The sequence below is a fragment of the Parasteatoda tepidariorum genome, chromosome 10, assembly GCF_982258835.1.
Source record: "Parasteatoda tepidariorum strain Cologne lab strain chromosome 10, Ptep-v5.0, whole genome shotgun sequence".
NCBI lineage: Eukaryota > Metazoa > Arthropoda > Arachnida > Araneae > Theridiidae > Parasteatoda > Parasteatoda tepidariorum.
This window is the reverse complement of record NC_141764.1, coordinates 94,383,341-94,406,336: the sequence shown is the minus strand read 5'-3', so window position 1 is coordinate 94,406,336 and position 22,996 is coordinate 94,383,341. Positions and strand designations below refer to the sequence as shown.

General features: G+C 28.5%; 1 protein-coding gene across 1 annotated transcript; it reads right to left on the bottom strand.

Moving 5' to 3' along the window:
• Nucleotides 1–797: 797 nt before the first annotated feature.
• LOC107445393 (uncharacterized) lies at nt 798–14,942 on the bottom strand. The gene is made up of 7 exons (XM_071184287.2): nt 14,881–14,942; nt 12,994–13,099; nt 9,432–9,564; nt 8,524–8,736; nt 4,969–5,037; nt 2,594–2,872; nt 798–985 (listed from the first exon to the last, which is right to left on the bottom strand). Exons 1-7 carry the CDS (start codon nt 14,936–14,938, stop codon nt 845–847), a joined length of 999 nt encoding a protein of 332 aa, XP_071040388.2. The 5' UTR covers nt 14,939–14,942; the 3' UTR covers nt 798–844.
• Between the last annotated feature and the right edge of the window lie 8,054 nt (nt 14,943–22,996).

Genomic DNA, 22,996 nt, shown 5'->3' with positions numbered 1-22,996 from the left:
ATAAACACGTGACTTCAGATAAGATTAAATATATTAATCAGGTGATGTAGTCTGCTTATACTAGTGAGATCGCGTTGATCTTTTGATAATCTGGCATGACGAATAAAAAATAATTAGGTATTGCAGAACGAGAAATAAACAACTTTTTTTTATTAGAGCTATACACACAAATACAGACACGCGCACACACACTCTTTATTTCACTATATGTACAGATAATTTATTTTACTACTTTATTGTATTTATGTTATAATAATATTTCTTAAAATGCCCTAGAAATAAAATTTTAGAGATGAAAAAACTGTTATGCTTTAAAATTATTAATGATTTAACTTGCATTGATGTTTATATTTTAATCAACGTCTTTTTCATTGACTTAAAATTACCACAATCCAAAACGTACTTTGAAATATGAATTATAAATAATTATTCGCAATAAATTTTGTAAAAAAAATTTTGTTTTAATTTGCAATTATGATCTAATGAGTTAAATTAATTTTTCATGTAATTGTGTAAATTTATGAATGTAATAAAATAATGGACTAATTAAAAAGGAAATGTTATTTAAAATCTCATTTGCATCAAAAAGAAAAAAAATTCTCCTGAAATTAAAATTAATCTTAATACTGAAATGCAAGAATTGAATTTACGCTATAAAATGCATAACCAATATTCCATAAAATCTTATTTCAAAGAGACTTTTCTGCGAGATAATAAGAAAATGTATTAAAAAGTTGCATTAAAATTACTCGTAAATACATTAGATTTTCCATGTGTTTCCAATTAAAAAGAATGAATTCTATTAAAAGATGATATCTTTATTTAAATAAAATTAATATCTTATTTAATCTTTTCTGTTTTTTATTTCTTGAATTCTTTCCTTGATTTCTTCCCAAATATTGCCAAGTTCTTCTTTGTATTGTTTGAAGAATTCTCCGGCTTCATTTGCAACCTCTTTGCTAATTCCTTTGGCGTGCTTTGCAAACTAAAATAAAATAGAGCAATTTAATTATTTTCTTGCATTTCAATTTAATTTGCATTTTTGCTTATTTATGTGAACTTTAATTTTATATTTAATGTATTTTTTATACTCTTTTAAGCTTTTCGAAATGGAATTAAAATCCATAAATGTATTTTGCTATTCATGATGCTTGTTTCAATTTTTAAGAAGTAGAAAATCATTAAAACATGATATATATATCATACTTTTGTATCATACTTTGTCATACTTTTAAGTAATAGATTGGTTAAAATTTTAAATCTTACAATTAAAAATTAAAAATTTTATTCATTAATAATTCATGAAATTAAATATAATATTTACTACAACTTTTCAGTATTTAAAAAATTGTATAAAATATTCAACTACTTTTTAATAATAAAATTAACATTCTCTCTACTCAGGAAAAGTAACAATAAAAATATCTAATTGAAAAAGCTATAATAATGTAAATAATTTAAATTGAAAGATAAAAAAATTTACACTATTATTATTTATTAATACGAAAACAAAAAAAAATAATGAATTGCAAAAGTACATTGAAAAAAAATTATTAACATGCTTATAACGAAATAGGCTTTCAAATTCATTTTTGAAAATAAGTTTCAATTAAATGAAACTACGTGAAACATTTTTTACATTAAACAAAAAAAAAATTATTAATTTAAAATATTATAATATTTTGATTTTATAGCAATGTAAGAAGTTAAGAAACATAAAATTAAATTTTTATTTTATTTGATAATTTGGAAGTTTTTTGTTCGATTATTTCATAAAATGTTTGACGGATTATATTATAAAAATATTATCTGCAATAGGTATTAATTATTATAAATGATTATTTATCAATCACTACTCATTATGTATAAGAGTACTTGAAAATTAAATGGTTAAAAAAATTAATTAATAATTAAAATTAATAGAAAATTCTGACAAAAAACCCTGCTGTGATTGTATTAAACATGTGATCACAATGCTATATATATATATATATATATATTTATAGCATTGTGATCACATGCTTAATATACAATCACAGCAGGGTTTTTTTGTCAGAATTTTCTATTAATTTTAATTATTTATTAATTTTTATGGCTATTTTCGAACGCTCCATCGTACGAATTAATGCTATTTAAATTCCTAATGCAAATAGTTCGACTGCTGTGAGTTTATGACAGTAGTTTAAATTTAGTTCATAACAAGCAACTTTTAAATTCTATGCTAATTACGAAAATGACACAAAATGTTAATGCAAAGAAAATTCATAAAATCTGTGCAAATTAAATGCATTTCCAATTTTATTATTTATTGTCTTAACGTTATTTTCTTATGTATTTTTAAGCACTTAAAAATATAACAAATATTAAAAATTATTCATAGATTTAAGTCATTTTCATGTGGTAAAATTTGTCAAAAAGTCTCTTTTTGTTTAATATTTAAAATATCCAAACCATTTCAAAGTTCAAACAGCATCCAACAGCGAAATAATATAGTTTGATATTAAAGTTTTGCTCCAAGTTAAGGATTTCAAACAGTGTTTTTTCCCTTGACAAAAGAACTTCACCTTTAAACAAAAAAAAAACCATTGTTTACCTCCTTGGCTATAGCTTTGATATTCTCCATTCTGTCCTTTGAGGCCTCCATTCCTTTATTAAAATGCTCCTTTACCCATTCTCCGAATTTCATGTATTTTTCCTGAAGGTCAATCTTCAGGTCTTTAAAGTAATCCTTTACTTTCTCCCAATAGTCCTTGATTCCACGAAGAGGTCTATCACTTTCTTCATCGTCATCCTCATCTAAAAGTGCATCAATCAAGATAAGCATCTTTTTCTTCGCCTTCTCTTTGATCAGTTGTAAGAAATGCCTCAGTAACTTAAAAAGAAAAAAGGGTGGAATAATTTTGTTATTTTGAGTAAAAGAAAATGCACAGCTATTTTACTTTTATAAGAAAAAAGGGAATGCAATTTCTAAAGTCAAAAAGAAAGGGAAAAGAAAGAATTGAAAGAGAAGAGAGTCCTTAAACTTAATGGCAGTTTTATGTCCAAGAATGAATTTCTAAAATCACTCTTACTATTTTTTATCTTTCAAAAAATATAAGGTGTTTACAAATCAACACCCTTAATGTATAATTTAAAGATGCTTGTTAAAAACTAAAGTACTACATTAGAAACTGTATTAAAGGTATCTGGCCGAAAAAAATGAAAGCGTTAAAAGTGAATCATTGCTAAGATATAAGAAATTGTGGAGTCTTATCGATGGCGTTTTCATGACAAACAAGAATAAATCACGAACTTCTTACCTTCACGACTTCCCGCAAGACAGTTCACAGTTGCTTATAACAATTTATTGTGTGAGGCAATATTTTCAAATTTAATTTTGTTTTCAGCAAAATAAATAAACAATGTAGCGCCTGAGCTCAAATCTGCTACATTTCATAAGATTTCAATAATATTGAGTAATCCTAGTGAGCTTGAAGTGACTTTTTGTTTCAGTTAGCTAAAGATATATTGTTTAGAAAGGAGATATGGTTGCTGCATTTTATTTATTTTTTTATTTTATAACCGTCGTTGAACAGTCGACCCAATTTATGGGTTTACGACTACTAATGTTCAACTCTGTAGCCTTGTAATTTTGAACCCTATCCACAAGACAAGAGAACTCGTGGATCGAGTATTGGGAGAAATTTGCCTTCATGGAAGATTTTTGATGGAGCTAACCCGCATTTGCGTTTCATGGAGAGGAAGACGACGAGAACCTTCCACGTTTAGCCTGACGGCAAGGGGATTCTAACCCATGATCCGTCTACCACGGAGGATATTTCATGTCAGCACTGTGGTCGGGACAAGCAGGATGCGAGATTCGTATCGACTGGGGTTCGAACCCGGTTTGCCGTATTGGAAGGCAAACGCTCTATCCCCTGAGGCATCGCGGCTCTGGTTGCTACATTTAAAAGAACTCACTTTTTGGCAGTCCTGATTTGGCTTCTTTGGACTTGATTATTTGTATTTGTTCTTGTTGCAAGCAGTGCACCTTGCATATGTTAGTATTAGTTAGAGAAGCGAGATAAAGTTTATTTTGAAAATTATCACTTAGATTTAAATTTCGCAGTCAGTTCATAGTTTGGAAGATAATGAATTTTTTTATAGCAATTTTTATTCTAATTAATTCTATTATTCTAATTAATTCAATTCCTATTCTTATTATAATTCTTTTTGTTACCTCTCAGATTGCATGCTTACTATCATTTCATAATATAAGTTTATATTTAAATAACTACATGTACTGTCTTCACTATTTACTGCCTTTTCATTATTTACTACAATTTGGCTGAAAGTGTTCATTTTGAGCCCAATGGCCTTAAAATAAACCGGATACAGCAACCCGAAAATATGGATGGCAAAGATCCAATAGAGCTCCCTGGTGCAGAAAACCCTATCTATAATACGTTGGTATTTGTAAAGCCAAAATAAAAAAGTTCGCCAAGAGATGTTTTTGGAGGTAAATTAAAAGACGGTTATAATACTAGAATTGCATAAATGAAAAGTGAACGAGAAATAGCGTCAAAGATACAGTTGAGATAGTAGCTCCCTCTTCAGGTTTATAGACTAAAATAAGAAGAATGCACCACAGATTGAGTGTAGCCGATTCATCAGGTCACATGAAAGCATTTAAAGTGAATGTAAAATGCTTTTAATCTAAAACGAACGCCGTAAAAAGTGCTCTACTAAGTAAAATAATATAGGATTAGCCATTATTACGTAAAGATTTAGAGGGAAGATTAGCTATGTTTGATTTACGGAAACTTATTCAAACCAGCCAGAACAGCACGTCGTATATCTCCCGCATTTTGTATATCAATTTTTAATATATACATAGCGTGACGTATTATGTCAACTTTTGCAAAAATATCATGAAAACTGATGTTTTAAAACTTTCATATTATCGTTTTTCTATTTAAAAAAACTTACCTCAGAGCCTTGATTGAAAATCTTCTCCAATTTTTCTTTCAAAAGTTCAGGATCAACATTGTTTTTAAGCTAAAGAGAATGAATCATTAAAATAATGAGAAATGCTAGTCAATATGCGGAAATCACCAAATTGGCTACCTTCCATTTTTACAAAAACCATTTGTTAACATTTTTAACCAGAAATTTAATATTAAACCATTGTAACACTCATAACTTTAAGTTTAAACCATTCATAACTTTAAGTTTTCATGAAATTATTTTAAAATTGAAAATAATAAATTAAAAATAAACAATTAAATGTTTTGAACTGAAACTAAAACCATAACTAAAAATGAAACAATACTATACATGGAAGAAAAAAAATTTCTGCAGTTATAAATAATGTGAAAAAAATATTTTTTTGCACCTATCTTTGGCTAACACTATAGTTATTATTCATTTCGTTAATAATTTGAGTAGTGTTGCATAGTTATACGTTAAGTATTTATTTAAAGTTGTTTTTTTTATAGAAGAAAAAACTTAGTCACGGAGTAATTATTTAGATTTATTTTAGATCCATTCTAGAACGGCTTTAGAAATTTTGAACAAACATAAACGAGGTCATAACATAAACGTTCCTATAGAGCCGCATGCTCTCTTACCAAAAATTGGAAGTGGAACTTACCTTTTACTAGAATAGTTTAATTATTTCTGAAATTTAGCACATAAGAACTTTGTCTACATCGAGGACATATTTAAAAAATTTTAAAATTAAAATCAAAGCACTTCCGGGCAAAAAAAAATTGGCAACAGCTAGACAGTGAAAAAAAAATTGGTTTGTTTTATGACAATTTGGCTATAATTTAAAACTAATTTAGGTTTAAGGATTAGGGAAAGGGTTGAGGATTTATAATGTGGCTTGCTTATCATTAAATTTTATATTGAAAGCGATAATTGTGACAGCTGACCAAAGGCGGCTAGCACGAAACTAATTTCAGACATACATATAACTATTTTGATATGCTGGCTATTAGAGAACAGAATCAGATATTTTTTGTCGATGCCAACGTTTTTGAAAATCGATTGGAAAATTAGGATTTTTATTCTACCAATTTAAATATTTAGTGTCTGATAGCTTATAGATTTATTTTGGGTGTTCAACATCTAATTTCGTCTCCTTTCAGCTTTTATTTTCAATTGTAAAAATAAGCTTTGCATCACGTTTAAAAGATGCCGAGCTTTTCTTTCCTAATAAATGACGCGGTAGAACAGAGCCGAAACTTTTACAATCGAACATGCTTGAGTAGCTGTATTCCATAATGCTAGATCAAAATTTCTGAGTCTTAAATGTGTTTACGTTAAAAAAAAAAGTTATAAAGAAAGTTTTATTTAGGATTTTCGTTCTTAAATCTAATCAGCAAGGTATATCCATGTTAAATTTCAGATATACAGTGCTCAAAAAAAAAAACAGTCCATCCTGAATATCTTTTGATCCCAATAATCAGATCTTCACGTTTTAGGACACAATCTTAAAGACTCGATGGGGTGACATTTAAATATGTCAATTAATAGGCGAAGACGATATTTTAAGTACACAAAAGCATACTTTCTATGAATAAAAAACTTTTTTTCGGCGGATTCGGATTTCTGACCCCGAAAATAGAGAGGGTTGTCGCAATCTGGAAAATATGGCCCTAATAGTTTGGTCTGGAGTGCGGCCCAAAGTTTTGACTCCTTAATTTTAATTTTAACTTTTTACATATTTCACTATAACTCGAAAAGTTCTTAAGCGAATTTAAATATTTTTGCACACTAAATTCCTTTGTCCAAAGATAATTCCTTGCAAAAAATGACCATTATTAAATATTTATTACTTTTTAATCATTTTACTTAATAATGGTCAAAAACATTTTGAATTTCAAGATGTACAATTTTTAACTCATTTTAAAGAATATAATTTTACATGGAAAAATACAAATTTTGAGAAAAATCGTTCGAATAGTTCCTGTGAAATTAAATTTTAAATATCTGATCTTTCTTTAAATTCAATTTCTCAGGAACTATTCAACCGATTTTGTTCAAACTTTAGTATTTTGCCACATAAAATTATATTTTAAAATGGATGCGAAATCTTAGATCTATTGTTTTTTTCTATTTTTTTTTTTTTCATTCTTAAACCCCTTGCAAGTTTTCTGGAGTATTAGAGCCATAATATTAATTTTTTGGAATAAAGAAATGCTTACTAAAGGAAAAAATATATATTTTTATTATTTATCTACATACCCTGTTTTTATTCGATTAGATCAGATAAAAACAGATTTTAGCATACTTCAAAATAATTATTAATTTACAGTACAGTTTTTTTTACGTTAAATTATCCTTATTTTCGTAGCTAAAATCTTATTTTATCATTCAAATAAATACATAAACAATTTTAGTCACGGAATTTCTTAGAAGAAAAAAAGGAAACCTTAAAAACCCGGTTTCGTTCAACTTCCCCCTTTTTAATTTGACTAGGTTTATTTGATCAAATTTGATTCAGTAAAGAACCAAAACTCGAAAATTTTATTTTATTTTATAACCGTCGTTGAACAGCCGACCCAATTTCATGGGTTTACGACTACTTACGTTCAACTCCGTAGCCTTGTAATTTTGAACCAATCCAGAAGACAAGGAAACTCCTGGATCAGTACCCCCAGAGGTATTGATTTGTTGTGGGAACATGAAGGACTTTGAGACTCGACAGATTTAACGTGCATCAGTCACCATTTACTACACGGGGAGTCTTCGACCGGCGAGGATCGAACCCACGACCTCTTGGATATGGGCCCAGCGCCCTACCGACCAGGCTATCCCGGCCCAAAACTCGAAAATTAACTTGCTCATAAGAAATAACTATAACTATAGCATATTATATAATATGAAATTAATAAATTTAATTACAAACAATATTTAAAATCGCAAATGGTACAATTTTGTTAGCCTTTACCATTTGTCATTTGCAACGTTGTTAACTTAATCTCATAAAAAGCAAATTGCTGTCGTAATTTTATAAGTTATAAATATTAAGTTTGTTATACTATCATTATTATATTAAAAAATAACATGAAAACTGGCTATATTCATTGAAACATTTATTTATTATTTATTAAATGTTTTCTTGGCATTACTTATTATTTTTTATTTAATTCATTTATTTTTAAAAATACTTTTAATTTTAAGATTTATAAACATTACTTTTAACTGCTATGTTAAAGTTTTAAGTGACGAATTTCCAAATTTGAATGAAATCGGTTAATAGTTTTTGAGTAATAAAATTTTTAAAAAATTATATTTTTAAAATTTAACGCACTCAAAAATGCACTAGAAGCTGTATAATTTCCAAATCAGAATTTTAAAATGCCTTAGGTTTGAGCATGTCAAAAAGAGTTGGAAAACATTGGCTTAAAAAGAATAAAACACCATCTTACTTTTTTCGCCAGTTTCAATTTTAGCTTGAGATAAAAGTATTTAAAAAAAAAGCTTACATAATATAGAGGATTACTTATATAAATCGAGGGTTTTTAAAATACTTACATGTTCTTTTATTTTCAAAAGCACCTCCCGAATATTAAGTTCTGCAAATGATTCCTCTACTTGATCGTCGATATATCTCTTAGTTTGTGAAAGCCTATCAATATGATCTCTCAGATATTCCATGGATTTGTCTCTAATTTTTTTAAGAAGTTCCTTTATTTCTTCGCTAATTTCGTCCTTCTTTTCTTTAAAATAAGCTGCAATTTCTTGAAGCTAATAATAAAATTAATTAGAATGCAAATTTTTAAAACCAGTATTTTATTTTTTTATTATTTAAATAAGAAATAATACATTGGATTTGCACAAAATTAGTTGTTTCAAGCTGTTGTCTTTTTAATATTAAGATCTTACTTTTCAGTTTCTTTGCAATTGTTTTCCTTCATTTTATCTTAAAATTCGCACTGATTACATAAAACTAATGAAAAAGACATCAGATTTGAAAACTGCAATATGCTTTGCTTCATTAAAAATCTAAACTTTAAATGAAAAAAAAATTAAAAACTACTAAAATCAAATGGTACCGAATTCAGTACATCCGTACAGAATGTACTTGACTTGGATGTATAAGTAACGAAAATTACTTATACATCTAAGCTTATATTGGCTTATAGATATATAAATAATAAAAATTTCTCTTTTAAAACTTCAGAAAGTATTCGTCATTTAAATAAGTTTTTAAATATTTAATAGAAATTATAATTTTTTCTCCTTTTTTTAAAAAATACAAAAACTTTCTAATCCTGATATTTAAATTTAAATTGTTCAGTATCCATCAATATTGTGTCAGAAAAACCATATACTTTAACGATGAAACTTGGTTTTTTGTTAATGCTTTCTTACACCGAAATGTATGAATTTGTACTCATACCCTTCAGCTTCAAACAAAATTATCAAGAAAGTTAAATTACCTTATTCAAAGTATCTTGATCCAAGAACTTTCCCTGCTCTACTGCAGTTTTAAGATTTTCGAAAATTTTATTCAGAACTTCCTTTAATTGTTTCCCAAACTTCAGTCTTAATTTCGTCAGGTCATTAACACTCCTTCAAAACAAAACAAAGAATATACATAATTCTTTAATTTTTTCGCACTATTAAACAATATATGCATTTAAAATTTCGTCAAGTCCTTAACTCTCCTACTGACAAAAACAAATGTCCCTTGATTTTTCTCATATTAAACGTAACATTTAATTTCTCACAGACAACTCTCCGTCAAAACAAAAACAAATGTGCAGCCCCTTAATTTCCTCACAATATAAAAATCAAATATCAATTTCGTCAAATCATTAACTCTCCTTTAAAAGGGGTACAAAGATACGGCTCATTAGTTTATTCACACCATTAAACACTTCGTTGTCATTCTTTAAGCATTTGACTACTTACTGCAGAGTAATACTAATACGAAAGAACGCAAAGTATTAAAATACATTTGAAAATGCCCATATAGTGCACTCAAAAGCTGCGCTAAAGACTGTGTGAATTTTAATGGTACTTAAATAGAGGCCAGGATAGCCTGATTCGTAGGGCACTGGGCCCATGTCTAAGAGGTCAAGTGTTCGATCCCAGACCGGCCGAAGACTCCCCGTGTAGTAAATGGTGACAAACTGTCGAGTCACAAATCCTCCATATTCCTAAGTCATACCTCTGGGGGTACTGATCCAGGAGTTTCCTTTTATTCTGGATTGGTTCAAAATTACAAGGCTACGAAGTTGAACATTAGTAGTCGTAAATCCAAAATTAAGTTGACTGTTCAGCGACGCGGTTATAAAATTTTAAAAAAATGGTACTTAATACCGAATGAATAAAGGTGTTCATTGTGAACTCACTATATATTTTTAAGATTCCTCGTAAAGTGCACACAATGCAGTAGCAGATTCATTTCTAAATTAGAAGGGGAAAAAAACAGAAGCAGGATCGAAATGTGACTAATTACTGTTGAGGAAAGTGGTTGTTTAAAACATCAAAACCTGTTTGGTTACAGATTGAAACTGAAAGGTATTTCGTCTTTCTACTCCTCTCTGTTATCTCCTGCAATTGTTACAAATTTTGATTAAAAAACAAGTATAGTGCGGCTTTCAGGAGAACTCCTCCAGACACCTGTCTCGCGTCGTGGCGTGTACTATGATTACGAGGAAAGGTCACTTCGAATAGGGGTGTGGGGTTAATAGTTTTGTCATAATCTTAGAGTAGGTCGTCGTGAGTAAACCAATCGACACCTTCTTTCCTCCATTTCACCCCTATCATAAATGTGCTCTCGCTTGTTACCATGGCAGCAGACAGTCCCAGACTTTCAGTCTGAAGGAGTCCTCCTCAAAGCCGCACTATACGTTCATCTACCTCAATAATGATTTGTCAGATATCAATAACATTTTTATTTTGCCCTTCCTTAAATATGAATGTGATCCCCTTTTCGATATTCATATTTGAGAAGGATTCTAAAAGTATGTTTTAAGAGAAGGCATTCAAAATATGAGCTGCATCCCTTCCCATACTTTGAGTGTCTATATTCCAAATCCATCTAAAAAAGGCATCATTATTCGGAGAAAGCACATTTGTGTGTTTTAGTTCCTAACATAATACCATTATCGTAGTATTTGCCAGCATATTTAATTTAACCCAGGTAGCAGAGAACCATCAATGTTACGTCCAAAATACGTATATTTCACCTTTAAATTTTACTAAGCGTTCGTAAAATTTGTGTAAAACTGAAACTTCAAAAAAAAAATTTTAACCAAAGAAAGTTAAAATTTTACGTAAACTAATTCGTTTCTTTTACGGATATTTTACCAACCACTGTTTACTAAGTAAGAATGAGAACATTATTTTCACATAATAATTATGTCAACAATATGTCAAAATTTACGTAAGTTGAAACTTCAAATTATGGAGGGAAAAAAAACAGTTAGTTAAAAAAGAAACAGCAAATTTATTTACTACTTTTACTGCTTTTGACAGGGTAAAAATGAGTGCGTTGTTTTTTCCTAATATTTACGTCAACAATACGTCACACGTAAGTTGAAACGTCAAATTATAGCAAAAAATGGTTAGAAACAAAACGAAAAATTTACGTAAAATTTTACGTAAACTAATTCGTTTCTTTTACGAATACTTTACAAACCACTTTTTACTAGGTAAGAATGAGAACATTATTTTCACATAATATTTACGTCAACAATACGTCAGAATTTACGTAAATTGAAACGTCAAATTATAGGGGAAAAAAACAGTTAGTTGGAGAGAAAAAAACAGAAAATTTGTTTAAATAAATTGGAACCGAAATTTAAATGGTAAATATGCTTTGTCAATAATACGTAAAATAAACGGATTCATTTTTACTAAATCTAAATAGTAAATATTCTTTCGTTGATATTTAGTAAAATATACGAAAGCAATCTTACCGAAGGGTAGTTGGTAAAATACATTCCATTTATATTACGTAAAATATGACAAACCTTTTCTACCAAATATCTCAATGGTAATATCATTCCGTCAATATTACGTAAAATTTACGAATAAAGCCTATTGACTTTACCAATTTCCCAAAAATTTACATTTAATTTACGTATCATGCTACATGGGAAGCCTTCTGAACCGTTCAAACTGTTTCTTGGTGGAATGACAATCCTATCATTAGATCGGAAGTTATTAATCCTATCATTAATTTAGTTCATTAAGAAGTTATTTTATTTTATTTTATTTTATTTTATTTTATAATCGTCGTTGAATAGCCAACACAATTTTATGGATTTACGGCTACTAATGTTCACCTCCGTAGCCTTGTAATTTTGAACCCAATCCAGAAGACAAGGGAAGTCCTGGATCGAGTATTGGGAGAAATTTGCCTTCGTGGAGGACTTTTTGATAGAGCTAACCCTCATTTGCTTTACATGGAGAGGAAGACCACGAGAATCTCTCCCGGTAAGCCTGACGGCAAGGGGACTTTAACCCATGATCCGTCTACTACTGAAGATATTTCTTGTCAGCACTGTGGTCGGTGCAAGCCGGATGTGGAATTCGTATCGACCAGCCATCGCCGGGATCGAACCCCAGTTTACCTCATTGGAATGCGAACGCTCTATCCCCTGTGACATCGCGGCTCATTAGGAAGTTATTAACCCTATTGACCATCCCATCATTAGATCGGAAGTTGTTAAAGTGCTGTATTTTCATTATGCGTGCTGTACAACCAGTCGCAGAAGTTAGTATGCTCGTGTATTGTATTCCTTCGAAAACAATACTTTCACTCCCTGCAAGATCGCTAAAATACATTTTTGTTTAATTTCAAGATTGTTTAGATCGTTCGAAATGCTGTTGGTGATAGAAACTTTTAGAAATTTCGTTATTCAATTTATACAAATATTAATTTACGTTAAAAAAAACAACAAATCTAGAAATAAAAAAGCATCTTATGTATCCAATTTGCATGCAGATTATTTGTATAAAACTGTGATAAAAATTCATATTGCTTACTCGTCAGCTTGACGATCCTCCGAAACAACATGATGCTCTATCGATGCCACTTCTTCAATACCTTCTAATGCGTCTAGAATGTATTCATTTACGGTGTCATCCAGCTCTAAAAACAGTTTTAAGATTTGAGTTTAAGAAACTTTTAGGTAAGAAAGAACTGTAAACATTCATTTTCAAACCTAATTTCATGATATCTGTGCGCATGAAACAATAAATAAAAGACGACGTTTCTGAAACAGCAATGTTGCAACTATATTCTCATGCTATCTAAAGTTGATCATATAATGGCAGATCAAATTGAAAACATTAGTTTTCAAACTTAATTTTCAAAATTTAAAAAAAAAAACATTTATACGCATAAATAATAAAAGTAAAATGTTTCTCAAACAGCGCAGTCACTTTTGCATTCTCGTACCACCTTTTTATAAAAACATTTATACGCATAAACAAAAAATATAAAATAATGTTTCGCGAACAGCGCAGTTTTATTTTTTGCATAGTTCGCTTTATCTTGGAATGTTTTTAAGCGAATCGGAAAAAAATTTACACACAAATACAAAATTCGTTTACCTAAAGATAGTTTTATGTAAAAAATAAGTTTTAATAATTGATTATTATTTTTTAAGAATTTTATTTAATAATAGTCTTACATTTTTTTAAATACAAGATATACCATTTTTTTACAAAATTTTACACAATGCCATTTTAAATTACAAAATTACAAGAAATTCTAACAAATAATCTGGGTATAACAAAATTTCAAAGAAATCGTATTTTTGAACATTAGTTTCTATTCAACCAATTTTCTTCTAATTTAAGATTTCATGATACAAAATTATGCAGATAAAAAATCAGTGCGTTGCGAATTTTGGACCCGTTAATGTTAATTTTACTTTTTGAGTACTTCGCCATATCTGGAGAACTTTTTAAGCGTATTGAAAAATTTTTGCACACAATTATAAGATTCGTTTATCCAAAAATATTTCGTGCAAAAAAAAATTCATTATTTTTTATTTTTTTATTTATAATTGTCGAAAAAAAATTTGAATTGTAAGGTAAACAATTACGTAATTTTACATGGGGAAAATACTAAATTTGTGCAAAATCGGTCGAATAGTTCCTGAGAAATTGAATTTTAAAGAAGTTGAATAGTCAAAACTCGATTTCTCAGGAACTATTCGACCGAGTTCGTCCAAATTTTGTATTTTTCCATGTGAAATTACATACTTTGAAATGGAGTAAGAAATTTTATACCTTACAGCTCTAAATTTTTCGACTTTTATTAAATAAAATTTTATTATTTTATTTAATAAAAGTTGAAAAATCGTGTGCAAATATTAAATGTTTACTAAATTTTATTTTCAGCGTGGAAGTTTCCTTGGATAAAAAACTTTATAATCGTGAGCAAAATTTTTAAATTCGTTTCTCGAGATATGGCAAAATATGCAAAAAGTAAAATTAACTTTAAGGGGTCCAAACTTCGGATCGCTCTGACCAATCTATGGAGACCATATTTCCCAGCGTGCGGCTGCCACCATATTTTGTTGGTCAGAAATCTGGATCGGGTGAAAAAACAAAAAGGCATGTTTATTCAGAGAAAGTATGTTTTTGTATCTGATTTCGTAACTTAAAATATCATCTGCACTAATTAATTAACATATTTGAAATCCCCCACACAAACCAATAAGATTGAATCCTAAAACATGAAGATTCGATCATTAGATCAAAGGTTATTCAGGGTGGTCCGTTTTTTTTTTAGTGCACTTCACATATATAAAGTACATACCTATGTAAAACAAAGAGTATGTACAAAATTATTTTATTGCTATTGTGATGATATTGAGAAATGACTTGTGAATTATTATAAGGAAAATTAATTCTACATACCCTCTTGTAAGGAAGCTGTGGCTATTCCAAAGAGCAGAAATAAGGCTAAAATCTTCATATTTCTGAAAATTAGAAAAAAAATAGAGTACAGTGTATTTTATTTATATGAGTGTATTTTATTTATATGAATAAGATTAAAGAGAGGAGGATTTTTTAAACAAAAACAAGTTCAGCTATATCGAATATTAAATATTTTCAATTGAATTATTTTTCGGACTATTTTATTTATTTTTTAGGCATTTGTTTGGAGTTTAAAACTAACTTTTTCCTATAAATAAACTAGTACAATTACCTAGTTAAAAAAATTTATTCTTTTTTTAAAAAAATTCTTTTACTTATTAATTTAAGGCTTTTCATTTGGTGATCCAGTGATATTATATTTGGGTGATGTTTGTCCACCTATTAATTATCTGCTAAGAGAACTAATTGTCTTCCGGCTAAATCGCGACTAACTGACTTTTAAACTACTACACTTCAAAAAAGTTTTTTTTTTCTTTTTTTTTTTTTGGAAAATTAATGCTGAAACCACCATGAATAGCGTAGATATAAGAAAAGCAGCGTTTTGAAAAAAATAACAACACTCCTTTTCAAACAAAAGGAGAAATAATTAAACCCATCAAACATAGTAAGAAATAAATTAATCAAAAAGTTAGTTTATAAATTTCAGTTACCTATTTTCTCACTCACTATTTTTAATGTAGTTAAATTTATTAACTTCTAATAAACTACTGTGAAATGTGCATTTCTTTCATCTTTGAGTTTAAACTGTTTAGATACGTTTTGATTCATTATTGCTATCAATTCTAATTTATAATTGCTATCAATTGAAGACAAAAGTATTCTAATTTACGTTTTTAGGACGTAATTAATTTATTGTGGTGTCAAGTAATAGTATCAACTGATAATCTAGCTTAATCACTACTATTTATTTCTCTAATTAGTACTCGAAACTATTCCAATTTGTTATTTCGAAAGTAACGAAAGATTAGATAATTTCATCATTAGCCCCATTTTCTCATCTTTTTTACAGCAACTACTCCCTATTGGACATTAAAAAAAGATTTTTAAAAAAAACGAGGGAAATAAATTGTACTCTTTAAATTTATTTCCCGTTTCAATTTCTGCATTAAAATTTTCATTTTCTAAACACGTGTAGTTACATAATTATCTGTAGTATTTATTTTTTCCTTAAAAAAATTGCGTATATTAAAAAACAATAATTTAATTTATATGGGTGTGAGAAAACGAATTTTTATTTCATTGTATAATTTAATTATTTATTTATTAAGTACAAATTATAAGTACGATTTATTATATTATTTCATAAGTACAATTTATTTTATTTTATAAGTGCATGTTATTTACTATTTTGTTATTTCATGGTACAATTAATTATTAAAGAAGATTAATTCCTTAATTCTTCTAAACTAAACTAACTCAATTTAATTCAAAAAACAGAAATAGTATTCATGCACTGCAAAACACTAGGGTATTCATACACTGCGAAAAAAATGCATGAAAACAATTAATCTGACCAGAATAAGATCCAAATGTGACCAAATATATGTGTATATATGACCAAAACTACCAGAATATGGTAAAATTTACCATATTTCTAGCACTACGGGAGCACCAAATATTTCGGTAATTTTTACCGAAGTGCTTTGGCAATGGTTTTGGTAAAACTAACAATAAAATATAGTTTTATAATGTAAAATTTTGTAAATTGATTATAATTAATTTGATCGTAATTGATTAAAATTGAATTATAATTAATTTTTCTTGATATCTTACAGCATGGCAGAAAAACCATTTATTTGTTAAAGCTACTTTTAGGTTTCGTATCATTTACTAAATTACAGAATTTTCAGTAAATCCTTACCATATGAGGGGAAAAATTACCTAATGAATGGTTTACTAAGTACCGTATAATTTAGTTAATTATTACCAGAATTATGTTTTTTTTTTATCAAAAATGTCATTACTATAGAGTACGGTAGTTTTATCAGAGTTTTTTTCTTCTTGTACAATATATAGTTAACAAATAACACAAATAAGTTTATTGTTCTGTACTACATACTGTAATATTTATCTGAATAAATTACAGATTAAACTAAATTTTGTGATGATTATTCTCAAAATGTAATTAAATATCTTGTTAATTAACAAATAAAGGTTGTTTTCATAATTAAAATATAATCAAATACAAAAATGTGTTAAATTTTTCCCCCTGAAAATAAATTGTACTTACGATTGCGCTTGTGAATATAAAAGGAATAATCCTTGTCTTCCAGATATTTATATTTTCAACTGATAATCATAAACGTCAAAGATAGTTATCAGTGCAACTGTTTTTATAACAATTCCAATAAGACACACATAATATTTATCTCTAGATAAATATGTTGTTTCCCAAACCTTGCTGATCCGCAGGTGGTAATTTTCCCGAAAACATAAAACCTTTCAGTTAGCTATATAGATAAAATTTTGATCTATATGAAGAACAAAACAAAAACAATTATGTGTTAATTACGTATGTGGAACTTGATTTCATGTCCTTGACTGTGGACTCTTGAAATCGAAAATTTAACCACATAAATTCATCCTAAAATTACGATTAAATAACCGGCAATATCCAATAAACCCTAAAATTTATGGTTAGGAACATTTCTTTATTTTTATGGGCTTTAAACCAATTATAACTGGTATAGTTTAAAAGATGTGAAACCGTATGGTTTGTAACCATATGGTTCTGATATAGTCCTTTCAAACGCATATGCTTACATGATACTTATGGTTTTTAAACTTGTTTACTTTTCAATATCATAGATTTTTATAATCAGCGCAGTTTTTCAAACATCAATCAAAACATATAATATATCGTAAAAGAAAAATTGTTTATCAGATATTCGCGTCAGATATAGTCCTTTCAAACACATATGCTTACATGTTACTTATGGTTTTTAAACTTGTTTACTCTTCAATATCATAGATTATTATAATCAACGCAGTTTTTCAAACATCAATCAAAACATATAACTTATCGTAACAGAAAAATTGTTTGTCGAATATTCACATCAGGTGTAGTTCCTTCAAACACAAGTGCTAGTTATGATTTAAAAGTGTAGACATTTTGTTATGAAGCTAATGTTTGCAGTTTATAACACTTTTTTAATGATCACAATTTTTCGAACATTAACCATAACACGTACAGGCAGTGAGTAAATTAAGACAATATCATTGAAAGATTGAAAAAATTCAGCCAATTACATTTAAGTTGTAAAATTAAACTAAAATTATCCCTTACATTCGCTTAAAAAACGTTTTTTATTATATAAAATAGTTTTGTTAATTCGAAAGTTTGATTCGATCCAATGCTCAACAATTCATTTTATCAGGAAATAAGCAACACGCAATTAATATGAATACTATAAACACTATTAAAGTAAAGTGTATAAACTACTACATTAAACTAAATTTAAAATGATTATTCCCATGTATTCCATGTAAATGTATCAAACTATCTAGTCAATTAACAGATAAAGGTTGCTATAAAAATTAAAATGCAATCAAATACAGAAATGTGAAGAAAAAAACTTTACGTAGTGCAACTATGCAACTTATACGTGCAGTTATTGATTGTTTTTTTTTTAATCATCACAATTTTTCGAGCATTAGCCATAACATGTGTGAATAATGAGTAAATTAATGCACATTAGATCAATAATATAGTAAATTATGACAATTTCATTAAAAAATAAAATAAATAAACTAACTACATTTAAGTTGTACAATTAAGCTAAAGTTCTCCTCTACATTCGCTTAAAAATGTTTTTATTATATAAAATAGTTTTCTTAATTTGAAAGTTCGAATCGATCCAAATATTCAACGATTCATTTTATCAAGAAATAAGCAAAACGCGATTAATATCAATACTGTAACTTGTATGAAGTAAATTATATGAACAAAAATTCACGTGGTGCAACTAATGCAGCTATGGAACTAATACATGCAGTTATCGATACTTTTTTAATCATCGCAATTTTTCGAACATTAATCATAACATACGTGAATAATGAGTAAATCAATCCATCTTAGGTCAATAATCAAGTAAACTAAGACATTTTCATTAAAAAAAAATCAAAATAATTGCATATAAGTTGTAAAATTATACTAAAATTATCCCTTGCATTCGCTTAAAAATGTTTTTACTACATAAAATAGTTTACTTAATTCAAAAATTTAATCGGAGATCCAAATGTTCAACGATTCATTTTATCTAGAAATGTGCAACATGCAAGTAATATCAGTGCCATAAACACTGTTAAAGTAAATGGCATAAGCAAAAATTCACTTACGAAAATATTGCATTAGCCAAGAACAATGGCATGTCTTTAAAAATAACTCATCCATCTAATTATCTATCGATAAAATTCACTTTTAATAAAAACATGTTGATAGACACGGTCAATTTTTAGAGCATCATGTTGTTCACTCGTTTCCTCTTAATGTAAAACAATTCTCCTTCTTTCAACAAAGAATCTTCAAATTACAAAAAAAAAAAAAAAAAAAAAGAAGAAGAAAGTTACGGCATCTTTTTATAGAACCGGAGGCCAAAGAGTGATTGTCCCGACAACAACAATTACCCTTCTGCAGAGGAAAGAGAGCTCCTGATTCTGCATTTCAAACTTGTAACAAAACCTAAAGGGTGCATCATACGAGAAAAAATGTTCCTTTTTATCAATTTTTATTGTAAGTTTATTCCTTAATTACATCCTTAACCCTTTGATGAAGAATTTTTAGTAAACATATTTTTTACACTTTTTTTATTATTTTGTAATTTAAGTCAAAATAAGTAAAAAAATATTATATTTAGAATTTTAATAATTCATTGTTATGAAATACATTCTTGAAGCATCCGTGTATTTTTGCGTTAGTGGTAAAATCTTCCAAACACAGCACACTTCCAAATAATAATTTTTCAAATTTGCACTTATATGCAGTTATTAAGATCTAAAAGAAAGAGTTATTTATTATTGAAATTTTTTTAATTTTCAAAATCAAATGTTGATAAATTTTTGAATACGAATGAGAAAAAAAATTAAAACTAATTTTTTATATTATATTTAAGAACAAATATAATTCCAATAATCTAACACAGTGTTTCCCAAACTTATGACTTTTGCCTACCCTTTCTAAATTTTTCGTAGCGCTGTGCACCACTAATAAAAAAAAAATGAATAGATTTTTTACTATAAAAAAGTTGCCCAAAAGTTAAAAAACGCAACTGACTGTTAGCCCCACTAATTATTAACTGTTAACTCTGCAAAAAATAACCAATAGAAAAATACTTAATCGTAAATTTTCATGACTAGCTTTGTTTTTAAATAAAAAATTTTGAGATTTTCGTTCGTTTCAAGATATTTCGCTTAAGAATGCGTACCCCCGCTAAACTGTTCCCCTACCCCTGGGGGTACGCGTACCACACTTTAGGAAACACTGATCCAACAAATTTTTTTAATAACTATAAGACTGTTTTTATTTATAACTAAAAAGTACCAAGATATATTTTTGCTTGTAATTAGAGCGTCAGAAAAAATATATATAAAGGAGACTCCGGTGTCCCATCTGCTTCAAAGGGTTAACAGAGTCCGGGACACTTTTTTTGCTTCTACCGTTGTACCATTTAACAATTTTGTAAAATGTGTTCATCTAAACATCGGAAAACAAATCCCAAATCATTCAAATTTTTTTGAACTGGATCCGCAATAAACAAAAAATTACTTAATTACTTGATTAAAAACTTCATTCGCTTAAAAAATATACCAGTTGGAAATAACAGTCGACATATTTCAAGCGCTCAAAAATAGGCACCCATTTTCAAGAAACTGAGCTACTTGAAATGTGTCGATTGTTATTTTTAACTTGTATATTTTTCAAGCGAGTCAAGTTTTTAATCAATATCTTACAGCTTCAGTTTCATGGGGTTGTTATTTAATAAAAAAATTACTTTGTTCAAATTACAGTTCAGAAATTTATTGAGCTGGGGAAGGAAACAGATCCTTGATTGGACCTAAAAATAACCACTCGCCACACGCCCCGTAGGAGTCAACAAGAAAAAGTGGCGACTTAAATTATGTAAACAACCAGTCACTTTTCAAATCGTTACTTTTTTTTCTTTCTTTTCTTTTCCAAATTGCTGAAAGATAAAATTACATTAATGCCGAAAGACTCTAAAAAACAGAATTTTCATTAAAATGTCCAAAGACTCCATTCAAAATTTTGATCTTTCAAAAACAACGGTCGTAAGATTGATCAATTTGTAATACAGAGATTCATGTGTAAAGAGAGTTCTTCTATCAATTAAAATATTTTAAAAGTGCAACGTATACATTAAATGAATTTTATCTCCACAAATAATTTTAAATTAAGTTCTTTAAAGTCAGTATGTTCAAATAAATTTTGTCATATAATTATATTATTTTTACAATCGAATTAGTTTTTTAAAGCCGGAGATTATTTATCGTGTGATTTTTTTTTAAATATAATTTAATCCAAGAAACAACCAAAAATTCGCAAAAGTGACTATTAAATAAAAAAGGATCTATCGATATCAGACACAGACTTATTAGGTTTAAGGAAAAAGTGGTTACTTCGTTATTTGAGTCTACGAGCATTGACTACTAACTGAAAATTTAAATTTTCAGGTCTAGCTTTGATCTTGAAATAATAAGATCTGGTTACAATAATTCTGGACGAATAAATCGACATAAAAAAGGAAAACGCATGAATCAAATAGTGCTAATTTAATTAAAAATTTCCTTTTTTATTGACATTCAGCACATCACCCTACCATGTCCAAACACTTAGTCCCATTATTAAGGCTCCATTTTTTAATGGCCGTGATAGAAATGCCCCTTAATTTTGGCCACGGTCGAATGACGTGAATCCTCTGTACTTTCTCTCCGGACTGCAACACCGAAACAAACGGGAGTATAGTGCAGCTTTGAGGAGAACTCTTCCAGACTGACAGTCTGGGACTTGTCTGCTGCTATGATAATAATCGAGAGCTCATTTCTAATAGGGGTGAAATGGAGGAAAGAAGGTGTCGATCGGTTTACTCACGACGACCTACGCTAAGATTAAGACAAAACTATTCATCCCACACCCCTATTCGAAGTGACCTTTCCTCGTAACCATAGTACCCGCCACGACGCGAGACGGGTGTCTGGGGGAGTTCTCTTGAAAGCCGCACTATACTATCAGCACGACAAATTTAACATGCACCTTGCTTTGCTGCGCATATACACGCTGGTTGTTTTTTCGGCTGACAGGCTCGAAATCACTACCCCCAGCTCTCAAACTAGTGATGTGTGCGACGCCTTAATCGATTTCGCCTCCAGACCGCCTGGGCATGCTTCATGAAAAATGATAAAAACTAGTATTAATATAGATAAAGAACGAATTTCTAGACGTAATATTCTAACATTAAAAAAAAAGTTATAATGTCGAATGCTAATGCAACAAAATATAGACGAAAGAAAATTAAGTGACTGCCCAATTTCTTTAAAGTAAAACATGAGAAGTATCTATAAGAAAAGGGAAGGAAAAAAAAACAAATGATTATAGTTAACAAAAGTAACAATTTAATATTAAAAACACGTGATTTTAGTTAACAAAAGTAACAATTTAATATTAAAAACATTTAAAACTTACAAAAACCACAGAACTTAGAAAAATAACTGTTCTTATAAAAGCCGAATAACTGATACTGTATAACCCATTCATGTATATTTAAGTATTATATTATGTGTATAATTATGCACTATATAATTTTTATAATAACAATGTATGTACTAAAACAATTTTACTTAAATTTCTTATAATTTTTTTTAAGGACAAGAAGTTCCTGTTCGAAATTATAAGTCAAATATAGTTCGAAACAGCTCAAACTTTATATCTAAATGTTTTTACCACAAGAATTTCTTCAAACTAAAATATACTTTTTTTCTGATGATTTCCCATGCTTTGAGGGGAAAAAATTATTTTTAAAAAACAAAATTTCTTAAGGGAAACAAATTTTTAACGTAAATGTAAACTACTTAAGAAAACTTT